Below are 14,679 nucleotides of genomic sequence, written 5' to 3' on the forward strand. Positions count from 1 at the left end.
AAATTGTGAATGAAAATGCAGTAAAGCAGCTAATGTGTGAAAAAGTCTTTTCAATTATTTCACAACTTACAATGTCCTGACCTGGCAAAAGGCTGGGCTTTGCATTGGATGAGGCCAGGAGTTGGCTCTGAAAAACTTGGTAATTTTTTTTAGCTTAAGCATGCTGTTTTTTGACATGTACAATACAGTCCACCATGTCGTCAATGTAGTGAAACATTTTTTCAGTGTTTTCGTGCCGCAATGCAATATCCCAGACCATCTCTATGACCATTGCGGCATGAGCTAGGGAAACAGGTAGATGAACAGGCAGGCATTCATCAGACTCTTCAGGGTTGTCGGGTTGCTCAGTTGAAGTACGTACTGCATCTAAAATAGCATCATCTGTCCGTTCTGTCGTGCATTGTACTGCATTGTCCACTTCTGTGTAAGTTTCCATGGTTGACTCTGCTGGAATTTCCATGCCAGCCTCCTACAGCCGAGTGAAAAATGCCTTGTCCTGGGGCTGGTTGACCTCACCCTGCTCCTCCTCGTTCTTGTCCTCTTGTGCAGTTGTAAGCTGTTTGAACCCAGTGTGCTGAAAACTGTTGGCAATTGGCTTCCATCATTATCTTCCACACCTTTTTCATCATGAAAATGGCCTCTAGCTTGGTTAGACTGTACTCCAGCTTCTTTTCAATGACCTTGATAATCTGAATGATCTCCCACTCCTTTCTGATGTCCACTTTCCGCTTCATGCCACGTTTTTTCACTTGCTGTATCAACTTCACTTTCTCTCTGACAACTTTTAACTTTTTCCCAGGTTTAGCCATACTTGCAGGTTTTGCATGTCCTTTCACAGGGAGATCTTGATCTCAAATAATGCCTTGCCCAGCACACCATGATTTTGTGCTCTTGTGTGCTCTAACTCTGCTCTGAAAATTACCAAGTTTTTCAGAGCCAACTCCTGGCCTTATCCAATGCAAAGCCCAGCCTTTTGCCAGGACAGGACATTGTAAGATGTGAAATAATTGCATAGACTTTTTCACACATTAGCTGCTTTACTGCGTTTTCATTCACAATTTGAATCTTGGTTATGATAGAGACTGCATTTGTAGGCACATCAAGGTGCATTCATGTGAGAATGGGGCCTTCTTGGCTATTATGAAGCTAACTTAAACGGTCACATAACAAGTTTAGACTAATCCGGAGTCACCAGTGCAGAATTTCTGCTCATCGCGGGCATTGTTCTATGGGATTTGCTATTCTGCTAGCAGAAATGGTTAATGACTTGAATGTAACCATTCATAGGATTTCTTGCCATCCAAGTTTGACTCATTGTAGCTTGTAGCTTTTGCTTTGTGGTCTTCAAACCTACCAAAGAAGTTAAGCCATGAGTTTTTTTCATTATAATTTTGAGTTTTTAAAAGTTGCATTTAGTTATGAAAGGTGCTTTTGTTGAAAATTAGGACCCCACTATAGTTGAAATATTTACAGCCCTCAGACACAGAGCCAGATTAGGGCATTTTTAACCCCATCTCCCAGTTGGAAACTGGCAGGAGGGCAATTAAACTCACCCATGTTACTTAATGGCCAGAAAGATACAAGGGATTCATTCCTAAATTTTAATCTGCCTTAATGAGCAGGTGGAAAGAACATCTGTTAAAGTCAGTGGCGTTCTTCTTTATGTATGCACGTGGGCCCTGATGTCAAAATCGGGACCCAACTACAAATTTAACTAGTGACTTGAGCGGGAAGCCGCCGTATCTTCACTGCCAGGTGAAAACAGTTGGAGAGATCAGCCAGAATCAAAATGACCAAACAGTTTTTTTTTTACTTGTAGGCTCCCCTGACAAAAGTTTCTTTTAAGTTTGTGGATAACCCAACTGCAGGAAGGAAATTTAAATAATTATGAAGCAAACCTAATATAAGGTTCTGATTATAGGCAAATAGCACATAACGTGGATGAATAGAAAAGTAATGAGACTAGAGAAAGGAAAATAAAGAGTGGAAAGTTAAACTAATTGGTCCTCTGGTACACAGGGCACAATATGAGAGAGGAATGTGGAGGTGTTTGTAGATAACTGTCTGAAACAAACAGCTCACAGTGAAGCTGGAGTAATGAAAGTCGACTGGATCTTGGGATAATTAACCAGAGATGAAGGGCACAAATTCTAGGAGGTGGTAAATTGATGTGTAAGTCATTAGTACAGCCTCATCTAGTATTGTACATGCCTTGTTGCCGTACGTAATTCAGACGTTTGAGCCATTATCAAAAAGGCTCTTAGCTCAAAGCATCAGAGTTATGAGGAGAGACTGAGAAGCTTGGGATTGTTTACTCTGGAAAAGAGAATGGTGAAAGGAGGTATAGCTGGCAGTTAAGGGAATAGATAAATTGAACCAAAGGAGTTGCTTTGGGATTGCGGCAAACTGTGGAGCACAGACTTCCATTTAGAAAAGAAAGGACATAGGCAGTTTAGATTGAACCAGTTTACCGAGGGATTAATGAGTGGAATGATCTGCTAAGAGATAGTGAGGATAGATAATGTGAAAAAATTCAAGGGGAAAATTAAATAGTTATTTGGGATTGAGAGGTATTAGTGTTTAGGACCGACTAGATGGACTGGAATTTTTTTGGTCCTATACCTTCCTATATTTGACCTACAGAGTTGTCTGCTTGAGTATAAAGGAAGAAAATACCACATATATTGAACAAAAGCAAAATACTGTGGATGCTGGAAACCTAGAACAAAAAGAAAAATACCTGGAAAAACTCAGCAGGCCTGACAGCATCTGCGGAGAGGGATACAGTTGACGTTTCGAGTCCGTATGACCATATTTTGATTGTCTGTTTTCAGGTGAAATTGCAGACAAACGACCTGGTCCAAAAGCTAAGCACAGTCACGAGTCAGTCAAAAGTAATCAACCTTTTGACAGAAGAAAAAAATCTGAACCACTGGAAGGAACTGATGAGATGAATTTTAAACCTGTGATCACTAAAGGTATGATCCATATTGATTTCATTGGAATGGATGTTATCTTGTCCCTCCCTAAAGCCAAAAATATATTCACTGAAGATTTGTAATTGAATTTAACATAAAACTTGTTTGAAGCTTTTTATGGTGAGACCAGCAACATTGAGTAAGATCATTTTAGATTACACAGTGTAAAATTTGCTCTGAAAAGAGCAGTTGTTGCCTTAAGGGTTCCTTAGAAGAACCAGTAGGCCTTTAAACATTAAGATAAAAGCAAAAAACTGCGGATGCTGGAAATCCAAAACAAAAACAAAAATACCTGGAAAAGCTCAGCAGGCCTGACAGCATCTACGGAGAGGAACACAATTAACCTTTAAACATGTTAGACAAATGATGGTCTATTAGTAAAGCGTTGTTATATTGTGGTAAATATTGTTAGATTAAATTTAAATGAGTTGTATACTTACATCTTTAGTAAGTTTAGATTGGTACAACAGACCAATGATGTTTTTGTAATGTCCAGATTCAAAAATTACTGGATGTTTATGGGAGTTCATTGCATGGATGAGGATTGCTTCATCAAACCACACATTCTTTGCACTATTTAGTTACAAGGTCAGGTAGAATAAATTATGAATATTGAAACAAGAGTAGGCCATTCAGCTCATCAAGTCTGTTCCCTTATTCAGTTAGACCATTGCTGATCTGTACGGCAACTCTATTTATCCACAGTGATTCATATTTCTTGCTGTGCTACCCCTAGCTAAGAAATATCTGTCAGTCTCAGTCTTGAAAATTTCTATTGACCCAGCACCCACAGTCTTTTGGTGTAGAGAGTTCCAGGCTTCCTCTTTCCCCCTTCCTTGAAAAGTAATTCCTGGTTTTACTCATGAATGACCTGTCTAATTTTAGGATGCATTTACTTATATTGCAGCAATAGTGGGAGCACTTCTGTACATGCACAGATGCTGTGTCAGTTGCAGTGAATCAGTCTGTGACATTATCATTTGCAGCTAGACAGACATCCTAAATTAAGTTTTGAGATGCAAACTGAAAACGGGTACGAAGGAATAAATTAAAACAGAATCGTGTTAGGATTGACTGTTCCCCAAAATGTTCTGTTTGTTTGTCAGTCATTATTATTAAAATGCTTATCAGAAATAAAATTGGGGTATTGCTTTTTAATAGGAATTTCTGCAGATGCTATCAAAAAGATTTATTCTCTTTTCTACGATTAAATTTATTCTTTGGTAAATAAATAATAACCAATAATAAGCAAAAAATTCATCACCTAACATGGGGATTTGAGATCATACCTCTGGTAACTGCCAACTGGCTATTCCGAATTGCCTTCACAAAGGCTTTCTGACTTGCTTCAGAGGATTGTTACTTAAACCTGCAATCGCTATTTCCATTTTGGATATCTTTGATGCATTGCAAATTCACAAGCTTATCCCCAATAGTAAAGCAGAAACCTGAACTGGGATTTGATCTCTGCAGTCACACATGCAACACTGATGCTCCTGTCGCTGAGTTGAAAGATGTCAGGATCAGTTGCACGTGCGTCAGTACAGGCCGAGTGCACATGCGCAACTGATCCTGACACCTTTTCTAAAATAAAAGCAAAAAACTGCGGATGCTGGAAATCCAAAACAAAAACAAAAATACCTGGAAAAGCTCAGCAGGTCTGGCAGCATCTATGGAGAGGAGCACAGTTAACGTTTCGAGTACACATGACTCTTCAACAGAACTAAGGAAAAATAGAAAAGGGGTGAAATATAAGCTGGTTTGGGGGGAGGTGGGGTGGTGTGTAGGTGGGACAAGAAGAGCTGGAGAGCGGGCCAGTGATAGGTGGAGATAACCAAAAGATGTCACAGACAAAAGGACAAAGAGATGTTGAACACCTTTTCTAGTTGGCTGCATGGATTACAGTTGCTAATTTTAAGCTTGTGCCACCTCCCACCACCTGGCTCTGGATTCACTTACAAGGAAATAATTTAGCTGGCCAATGAAGCCCTCAGATCATTTTAAATGCTCCAATTTGATCACCCTAAACTTAAGAGATGGCAAGCCTAGCTTGTGTAACCTCGCTTAATAATTTGATCATTTAAGCCCTGGAATCATTCTGGTCAATTTGCATTTTATCCCTCCCAATGCCAGTATATCCTTCCTGAGGTGTGGGCCCAGAACTGATCTCTGTACTCTAGATGGAATCCCTGGCCACGGCTCTATACTGCTGAAGTATACCTTCCTCCCTTTTGTATTCCAATTAATGTTCCATTTAAGTTTTTGATTACTTTGTGTTCCTCTCTACCAGCATTTAGGGCTGTCTAACTGGACAGATCCTTTGCTCCTCCACAGTTCCTAGCCTTTTGCCATTAAGCTGTCCCTGTATGCAATGGAAATGAGTCAGAGGGAAGACTGATGGGACTACTTTTCCTTGGTCTGACTATATTTTCATAAAATGCAGATTACATTAAACACATCATCAGTGGGAGAATTTGAATAGAAGTGCTGTAAAGATGAGATAAATTTTCTGTATTAAGATTTTGCTCTCATGGATACCTGTCATTTTAGTTCTTTGTTTGCATCTATGTGTGCCACAGTTTGTTATGGACAAACTACGTAAATTATAGAACAGCATTATTCAATAATGTTGATTGAGGCCAAAAGCTGGTGCTATAGAGCAACTGACCTTGAAGTATTTAAGGTAGTAAACTGTTTGTTCTAGTCATCTATTGATGTTATAAATTCATTTGAAAGTATTCAGTTGCATTTAGACTAAGGTGGTTGAATAACTGCAAGAATTCAACAGCATTGAAGTGAATAGTCATCTGCAAGACTAAACTTCAATATCAGAAAATTCATATGACTAAGAAATACCAGTTTTCTCAGAAATTTGAGTTGGCTAGTTAAGGAATGAATCTCAAAAATTGTCTCCCTGCCTGCTGATTGCTCTCCCACAATCTCCCTTACACCCTCATTCCCATTCTCTTTATCACCATATCTTGGTACTTCGAAGTATTGTGAACTGTGCGGAGGATAGTGTGGAACTTCAAAAGGACAAAGACAAGTTGATAGAATGGGCAGACGGGTGACAGATGACGTTCAATGCAGAGAAATGTGAGGTGACTCATTTTGTTGGGAAGAACAAGGGTATATAAAATGAAGGGTACAATTCTAAAGGGGGTGCTGGAACAGAGGGACCTAGGTGTAAATGCAGAAGTCATTTAAGGCAGCAGGGCAGGTTGAGAGAGCAGTTAATAAAGCATGCTGTGCCTTGGGCTTAATTAATGGGGGCATAGAATACAAGAGCAAGGAGATTATGTTGAACTTGTATAAGTCACCAGTTTGATTTCAGCTGGGGTATTGCATCCAGTTCTGGGTGCCGAACTGTTGGAAGGATGTGAAGGCATTAGAGAGGGTGCAGGAAAGATTCACAAGAATGGTTCCAGGGATAAAGAACTTCTCTTATGAAGATAAATTGGAGAAGTTAGGTCTGTCTTCCTTAGAGAAAAGAAGGCTGAGAGGAGATCTGATACAGGAATTCAAAATCATGAGAGGTCTGGACAGAGCAGATAGGGAGAAATTGTCTCCAATTAGGCATAAGAGGGGACAGATGTAAAGTAATTAGTAAAAGAAGTAAAAGTGATGTGAGGAAAATCTTTTTCACACAGCATATGGTTGGGGTCTGGAATGCAGTGCCTGAGAGTGTGGTGGAGGCAGGTTCAATTGAAGCATTCATAAGGGAATTGGACTGTTATCTGAAAAGGAAGAATGTGCAGCGTTATGGGGAGAAGGCGGGGGAATGGCACTAGGTCAACTGCTCATTCAGAGAGTTGGTGCAGACACAATGGACCAAATGATCTCCTTCTGTGCTATAACAGTTATGTGATTCTGGGATATCTGGCTAGATAGATCTCTGCAAGATTTAAATATAAATAAATATTTTCATATGTATAATTGGATAGAAATATAAAGAGAATAATGGACCTTGTGGCACCCCAAAGCATGAGTAAAACCTCAGAGAAACATTTAGTAAAAATGGAATTTGACTTAGTCACTAAATCAGTGGTGCAAATGTTATCTGCTATATGGCATAAACACACCTGTTGTTATAAAACAGTGAATCCATTAGCTTGCCAAAATGCATTTGTTTTGCTAGAAATGCTGAAAAACTGCCTGTTTGCCTGGAGACAGCTTTGAATATATGGTTCATATCTTCAATTAAAGGCATTAGCTTGCTGTATGGGTAACACTCAAAACAACTTTTAATGTATTACTGAAAAAAGAGATGTGTCTAAGTTTTTCATTTTGCACTCATCAGCACACTCGCAAGAATACCTTATATTGGTATTCTTGCAAGTGTTCTGATGAGTGTAAGATGAAAAGCTTGGACATGTCTCTCTTTCCAGCAACACTCAAGTTCTGAACTTTTAATGTGCAAGTCTGGAAAAGCATTCTTCTACAAACTAACAAATTACATTTATATAGCACCTTTAATAAAGAAACAAGTACCAAGATACATCATAACCAGAATATGTGACAAGCCCATTATTTTATTGATGACCTGCCTATTGTTCTTTGCAGTGGAAAATCTAACTATACAATCAACTCCTAATGATAAACGGAATCGGAGACGATCTGGCCGAGGGAGGAAGAAGATATTTGAAAACTATTTGTCAAACAGTGATGTTTCAACTGGCTTAAAGAGAGGAGAACTTATACAGGTAACTAAGACCATATATTACTTTTGCCACTTAACTGAAGAGCCCACAGGTAAAAATGAAAATGTTATGACAAAGATAGGTGGAGGGACAGGTAGTAATGAGGAGGCGGGGAGGCTGCAGAAGGATTTGGACAGGTTAGGAGAATGGGCAAAGAAGTGGCAGATGGAGTACAACGTGGGGAATTGTGAGGTCATGCACTTTGGTAGGAAGAATAGAGGCATTGCCTATTTTCTAAATGGGGAGAGAACTCAGAAATCTGGAGTGCAAAGGGACTTGGGAGTCCTAGTCCAGGATTCTCTTAAGGTTAACTTGCAGGTTGAGTCGGTAGTTAGGAAGGCAAATGCAATGTTGGCATTTATTTCGAGAGGACTAGAATATAAAAGCAGGAATATGCTGTTGAGGCTTTATAAGGTTCTGGTTAGACCACATTTAGAATATTGTGAGCTATTTTGGGCCCCGTATCTCAGGAAGGATGTGCTGGCCCTGGAGAGGGTCCAGAGGAGGTTCACGAGAACGATCCCAGGAATGAAAGGCTTAACATATGAGGAACGTTTGAGGACTCTGGGTCTATACTCAATGGAGTGTAGAAGGACAAGGGGGGATCTGATTGAAACTTACAGAATACTGAAAGGCCTGAATAGAGTGGATGTGAGGAAGATGTTTCCATTAGTAGGAGAGACTAGGACCTGAGGGCACAGCCTCAGAGTAAAAGGAAGACCTTTTAAAACAGAGAGGAGGAGAAACTACTTTAGCCAGAGAGTGGTGAATCTATGGAATTCATTGCCACAGAAGGCTGTTGAGGCCAGGTCATTGAGTGTACTTAAGACCGAGATAGATAGGTTCTTGATTGGTAAGGGGATCAAAGGTTACGGGGAGAAGACAGGAGAATGGTGTTGAGAAACTTATCAGCCATGATTGAATGGTGGAGCAGACTCGATGGGCCGATTCGCCTAATTTCTGCTCCTCTGTCTTATGGTCTTACGGTCTTATGGACTTGCTGTTGTATCTCAAAAATAAAACCATTGAACCTAGAATTAGATGCTCCAATAGTATAAGTCAGTTGATATGTATAAATGGTACATTAAACCTTTAATTTGATATAGTTTAGTCACAGTAGTAAAGAACATAACCTAGACGTATTGTGTGTATTAATGCACACATTTGGAGTAACTGCATCCTCATTTGGCTGCAATTCACTTGCCCACTTAAATTTTGAATTGAAACATATAAGAAAAGCAAGAAGTGCAATACATATAATGACCACAGCAATTGTTGTAATACTAATTGAGAGCATAGAAGGTGAATTGTCTATCTTCTTTTCTCAATGATTTGAGGTTGTTTCTTCTCTGTTCCAAGGCTGCTCCCTGGATAGACGATGTCACCATGGAATCTCTATGTCTGCTGTTGATAAAGGTGTTGATTTGCTGGGGGCTGTGATAAATCAGATCACCGAATCAGATGTGCTGCAAACTCCCTGAGCCCTGAAAGCATTTTCAAAAAAAATGACATCTAATTTAAAATTAACAGCAATCACTTTTTATACATGGAATTACCATTATTGACAGCTTTTGTTTGCCATTAAATTTGATCCACTTAGTCTTAAGCTGCAATTGAATTTAGGTACAAGACAGAAAGTAATAGGCTAAAGTTTATTTAGCACAAAAGAACATAAGAAATGGGAATTGAGGCAAACCATGTGGCCCCTCAAGCTGCCATTCAATATGATCATGGCTGAACATCAGCCTTAACTCCATTTTAGTTGCCTGTTCCCCATATCCTTTGATTCCCCGAAAGACAAGAACCTGTCTATTTCTGCCTTTAATATATTCAACGATGGAGTACCACAAACCACTGGAGTAGAGAATTCCAAAGAATTCACAACCTTCTTAGTGAAGAAAATTTTCCTTGTCTTAGTCCTAAATGATTGGCCCCTTATCCTGAAACTGTGCTCCCATATTCCAGATTCCCCAGCCTGGGGAAACAACCTCTCGGTATCTAGCCCATCAAGTTCCTTTGGAATCTTGCATGTTTCCATGAGATCACCCCTCATTCTTCTGAAATCCAGAGGGTATAGACCCAATATATTGAGCTTCTCATAGGCCAACCTTCTCATCCCAAGACCCAAGCTAGTGAACCTTAGCTGCACCACCATTAATGTAAGTATATCCTTTCTTCAGTATGAAGACCAAAACCACACACACTACTTCAGTGTGGCTTTACTAAAGCCCTGTACAATTGTAGCATGACTTCTTTACCCTTCTACTCCAATCCCTTTGCGATAAAGGTCAATATGCCACTTGCTTAATTTTTTTTTATTCATTCATGGGATGTGGGCTAGCCAGCATTAATTGCCCATCCCTAATTGCCCTTGAAAAAGTGGTGCTGAGCTGCCTTCTTGAACTGCTGCAGTCCGTTATTTGCTGTAACTGCAGGCTAACTTTGAGTTTGTTGTACGAGTATACCCAGGTCCCTCTGAATAGCAACATTTACAGATTTCATGTCTTTTAGAAAATATGCTTTTATATTCTTAGTACAGAAGTGAGTAATCTCTCACCTCCCACATTATACTCTACCTGCCACCCTTATGCCCATTTATTTAACTTATCTAATTCTCTTTGCAGCCTCTTTGTATCCTCACAATTTACATTATCACTTAGCTTTGTATTTTTAGATACGTTACTTTCTGTCTCTTCTAAGTCCTTAATGTAGATCGTAAATAGTTGAGACACCAGCATTGATCCTTGCGGCACTATAGCCACAACCTGCCAACTTGAAAATGCCCTTTTTATCCCTACTCTCTACTTCTTGTTCGTTAACCACTCCTCTATCCATGCCAATACGTTACCCCCAACTGCATGAGCCATTACCTTGCGTATTAACTTTTTTTTGTGGCACCTTATCAAATGCCTTTTGGAAATCCAGACGGAACACTGGTTTCCCTTTATCTACGCTACCAGTTACACCTTCAAAAAACTCTAATAAATTTATCAAGTACTATTTCCCTTTCTTAAAACCACGTTGATTTTGTTTGATCATGCTATGATTCTCAAAGTGCATTGTTAAGATTTCTTTAATAAGAGATTCCAGCATTTTCCCAACAACTGATGTCAGGCTAACTGGTCTGTAGTTCCTCTTTTCTCTCTAAGATAAAAGCAAAAAACTGCGGATGCTGGAAATTCAAAATAAAAACAAAAATACCTGGAAAAACCTCTTTTCTCTCTCCCTGTTTACGTGAATAGCAGTTGCATATGCTAACTTAGAATCTACTGGGACCATTCTAGAGTCTAGGGAATTTTGGAAAATAATAACCAGTGCATACACTACCTGTGCATCAGCTTCTTTTTGAACCCAAGAATGTAGGCCATCAGATCTCGGAGATTTGTTGGATTTTAGTCCTGAAAGTTTCTCTAGTATATTTCCTCTGCTGGTATTAATTTTCTTCACTCAATTTGCTCCTCACTCTTATTAGCCCCTTGGTTACCCTCTATTTCTGGTATGTAATTTGTGTCTTCTACTGTGAAGACAGACATAAATTTTTGTTCAATGTCTGCCATTTCCTCATTCCCCATGATAATTCCTCCTGTCTCTGCCTTTAAGACCAGTGTTTACTTTAGCTGCTTCCTTCCTTTGTATTTACTTATAAAAGCCCCTATAAGCTGTTTTATTTATATTCCTGGTTAGTTTAGTTTTGTTCTATTTTTTCCCCTCTTTCTATCAACTCTTTGGCCCTTTGCTGGTTTCTAAAACACTCCCGATCTTCAGGCTTGCCACACTATGAGCCTCTTCTTTTAATCCAATAGTATCCTTAACTACCTTAGTAAACCATGAAATTCTTGCTGAGTTTTCGTTTCTCAATGGATGGATTGTATTTTTGTTGAACATTTTGAATTGTTTCTTTAAATGTTTCACACTGTTTATTTATTGCCATACCTCTTCACTCAATCAACCTTAGCCAGCTGCCCTCTCATTTCTATGTAATTGGCTTTGTTGAGGATTAAGAATTTTCTTTGGGAGTGGAGGATGTTGCTTTCAAACTTGATATGGAATTTAATTACAGTATCACTTTTTTTTTCCAGAGAATCTTTTGCTATGAGATTACTAATTAAACCTGCCTCATTGTGCACTAGACCTAAAATAGCTTTATCCCTTGTCAGTTCCAGAATGCATTGTTCCAGGAATCTGTCATGAAAACATTCTACAAGCTCATCTTCCAGACCAACTTTGCCAATTTGCTTGGACCAGCCTACATGAATCTTAAAAGTCCCACATAGCTGTTACATTGCCTTTGTTATGAAATGCTTAATACTCTATACAAAGGCATAACTATTGTTAGGGGTCCTATAAACTACTACCACTATTGTTTTCTGACCCTTGTTCCTAATCTCCATCCATATTGATTTTACTCCTGATCTTCTGAGCCAAAACCCTTTTTCACTGCTGCCCTTATGTCATCCTTTACTATTATGGCTACTCCTCCTTTCCAAATCTGTTTGTCTTTTTGAAATATTGTATACCCTAAAATAATTATTGGTCATCCTGTAACCATGTAATGCCGATTAGATTGAAACCATTTATCTCTATTTGTGCCACCAATTCATCTATTTTATTGTGAAGACTTCACACATTCAGATAAAAGTCTTTAATTTTATTTTCTTACTACAATTGTTTGAATAGACCTTATTTGTTGATGCAGTATTACCATTAAACTTCCTGTTCCACTCTTCTTATCTTTACCTAAATCACTACACTGCTCTGTTGCCATGACTTTTCTCTTTACATTTCCCTTCAACTGAGCCCTGCACCCCCCTCCCCCAATCTCCTCATGCCAACTGGTTATCTAACTGGTTTAGGAGGGTATGGTACCATTTTGGTTACATTGCTTGGCTAGAAATCCAGAAGCCTGATCTAATGATCTGGAGACATAAGAATATTAGAGCTGATGATATAGAATTAGGTGTGATAGTAAGCTATGAAGAGGGCACAAAGGCTGCAAAAAGATTTAGGCAGGCTAAGTGAGTGGGCAAGAGTGTGGTGAGGGAGGAGGCAGGGAGATGTTTTGTAGTGGAGAGAAGAACCCGGTAGTTATCGTTGCTTTCTAGGAATGATCTCGGAATAGTGAGCAGTTTGGCAGAGGAGAGAATGGCCCATTAATGTTTGATGTGGTCATTGTGGTGATAAATAGCTAAACTAGTTGTAAACTACATGCTTATGTCTGCACCCCTTGGACTTCAGGGAGCAGAGATTGGGCTGCATCAGGAGGAGCAGTTGGGAAGGAACCAGAGTTAAAACAGGGACAAAGGCATCAAAGGTGGAGGTGAGTGCGTGATTAAACTGATCCATAGCTGCAAAGATATCCTGAGTAATGGAAGGCCAAAGGCTCGATAGTTGGGTGTTTGAAAATGCCAAAGTTGCTTGGAAGGGTTCTTTCTAGGGACAGACTTGGAGGAAGTGGCTTTAAAAGGGGATGTGAGTGGTGAGGGCTGCTTTTCTATGGTTGATATGATGGGAATAAAGAAGGGTGAATCAGTGTGGCAGTGTTTATATGAGGGAGAAGTTAAGGAAGGATAGGAGTAATGTTGCCGCTGAGCTGCGCAGGTGTTTGGCCAAAAAGCAACCCAAAAGGCACTGTGCAGGCCCTGATCCAGGATAAATACTGTGTGTGTGCAGCTTTGCAAACAAATTAAAGTGACCATGCACTGAAAAAAACTGACTGCAGAACAACTGAATTTTAAAGGGAGCATTGGATAGGATGTTAGTGAACTCAGAGGAAAGAGGAAAGTTGAATTGAGGTGAAGGTTGAAATCACTGTGAACAAGGCTGTTTGGTACAGAGGTTGTGCAAGGAAAAGATGGAGGATATCTTGGTGTGAAACTTGTGGTTAGTGGTGGAGAACAAGGATTTTAAAGACGAGATGAGAAGGATGAAATAAGCTGAGGTGCTCAAAGGATGGGGTGTATGAGATTGGGGGACAGACCAAGGTGAGCTTTGATGTGGACTAAACTGCGACTGCCTTACTTTGGGCGGAGCAGTTGGATGAAGGTATGGTGAGGCTGGGAGGCTTCAGTAAGGAGGGAAGTGTCATCACTCATTAGCTAAATTTCCATCACAGTCAAGATGTCAATTTAATCATCCACCACGATGTAATGCATGACCAGTGAGCAGAGTATCTGGAGGGAGTTGAGAGGGAAAGTGATTTTTGATCCACAGGCAGAGTCCATGTGGGCAGTGGTGGGAGGAGTGAGTAGGATAGGAAGGAGGTTGATAAAATTAACTCCCAGCAGGCAAATGTCACATGGGCAAGATTTAAAAAAAGAGGTTAGTGCCTAGCTGTTTTCACTTTAGTTACCAAGGCCCTAAGTGCTGGAATTCCCTCCCTTCTCCTCTCTACCCCACTTTCCTTCTTTAAGAAGCTCCTTAAGACCCACCACTTTGATCAGGTTTTATTCATTTGCTGTAATATCTCCTTATGTAGCCTGGTGTCAGCTTTTGTTTGTTATAATGCCTTGGGATGTTTTACAACTTCAAAGCTGTTACAGGAATGCAAGTTACTGTTTTGGTGTAAATTAGACAGGAATAGCTATTCAAGAGTTTTATTTTGACTAAAATATGATCGGCTTATTGTCATAAATTCAAATGTAGATTTGGATGGGTCTGGGGTGACTGCAAAACCGCGTGCAAATGAAACTTAAACTAGGGAACAAGTAAAGTGAAGAATCTACTAAAAATTCTCAAAGCCTACTCATGAAAGTATGGAGAACAAAAGGGCACAGATTCAATGTAATTAGCAAAAGAAGCAATGGAGGCACGAGGAGAAATGTTTTCACTCAGTGAGTGGTTAGGATCTGGAATTCACTGCCTGAGTGTGTGATGGAGGCAGGCCAAATTGAGGCATTCAAGAGGGAATTAGATGACCACCTGAAAAGGAAGTATGTACAAGTTTACAGTGAGAAGGTGGGGAAATGGCAAAAGGTGAATTGCTCATTTGGGGAGCTGGTGCA

The 14,679-nt window shown here is 39.7% G+C and overlaps 1 protein-coding gene across 2 annotated transcripts in view; it reads left to right on the top strand.

Annotated features, from left to right (window-relative positions):
* The window catches only part of dis3l2 (DIS3 like 3'-5' exoribonuclease 2), a 289,427-nt gene that overhangs the window by 33,708 nt on the left and 241,040 nt on the right, over positions 1-14,679 (top strand). For both annotated transcript variants that reach the window (XM_041176034.1, XM_041176033.1), the window contains 2 exons: positions 2,835-2,978; positions 7,542-7,681. In XM_041176034.1, the coding sequence (XP_041031968.1) occupies positions 2,951-2,978; positions 7,542-7,681 (168 nt within the window). In that variant the 5' untranslated portion in view covers positions 2,835-2,950. The remainder of the gene's footprint in view (positions 1-2,834; positions 2,979-7,541; positions 7,682-14,679) is intronic.

The sequence above is a fragment of the Carcharodon carcharias genome, chromosome 2 (assembly GCF_017639515.1).
Source record: "Carcharodon carcharias isolate sCarCar2 chromosome 2, sCarCar2.pri, whole genome shotgun sequence".
Lineage (NCBI taxonomy): Eukaryota > Metazoa > Chordata > Chondrichthyes > Lamniformes > Lamnidae > Carcharodon > Carcharodon carcharias.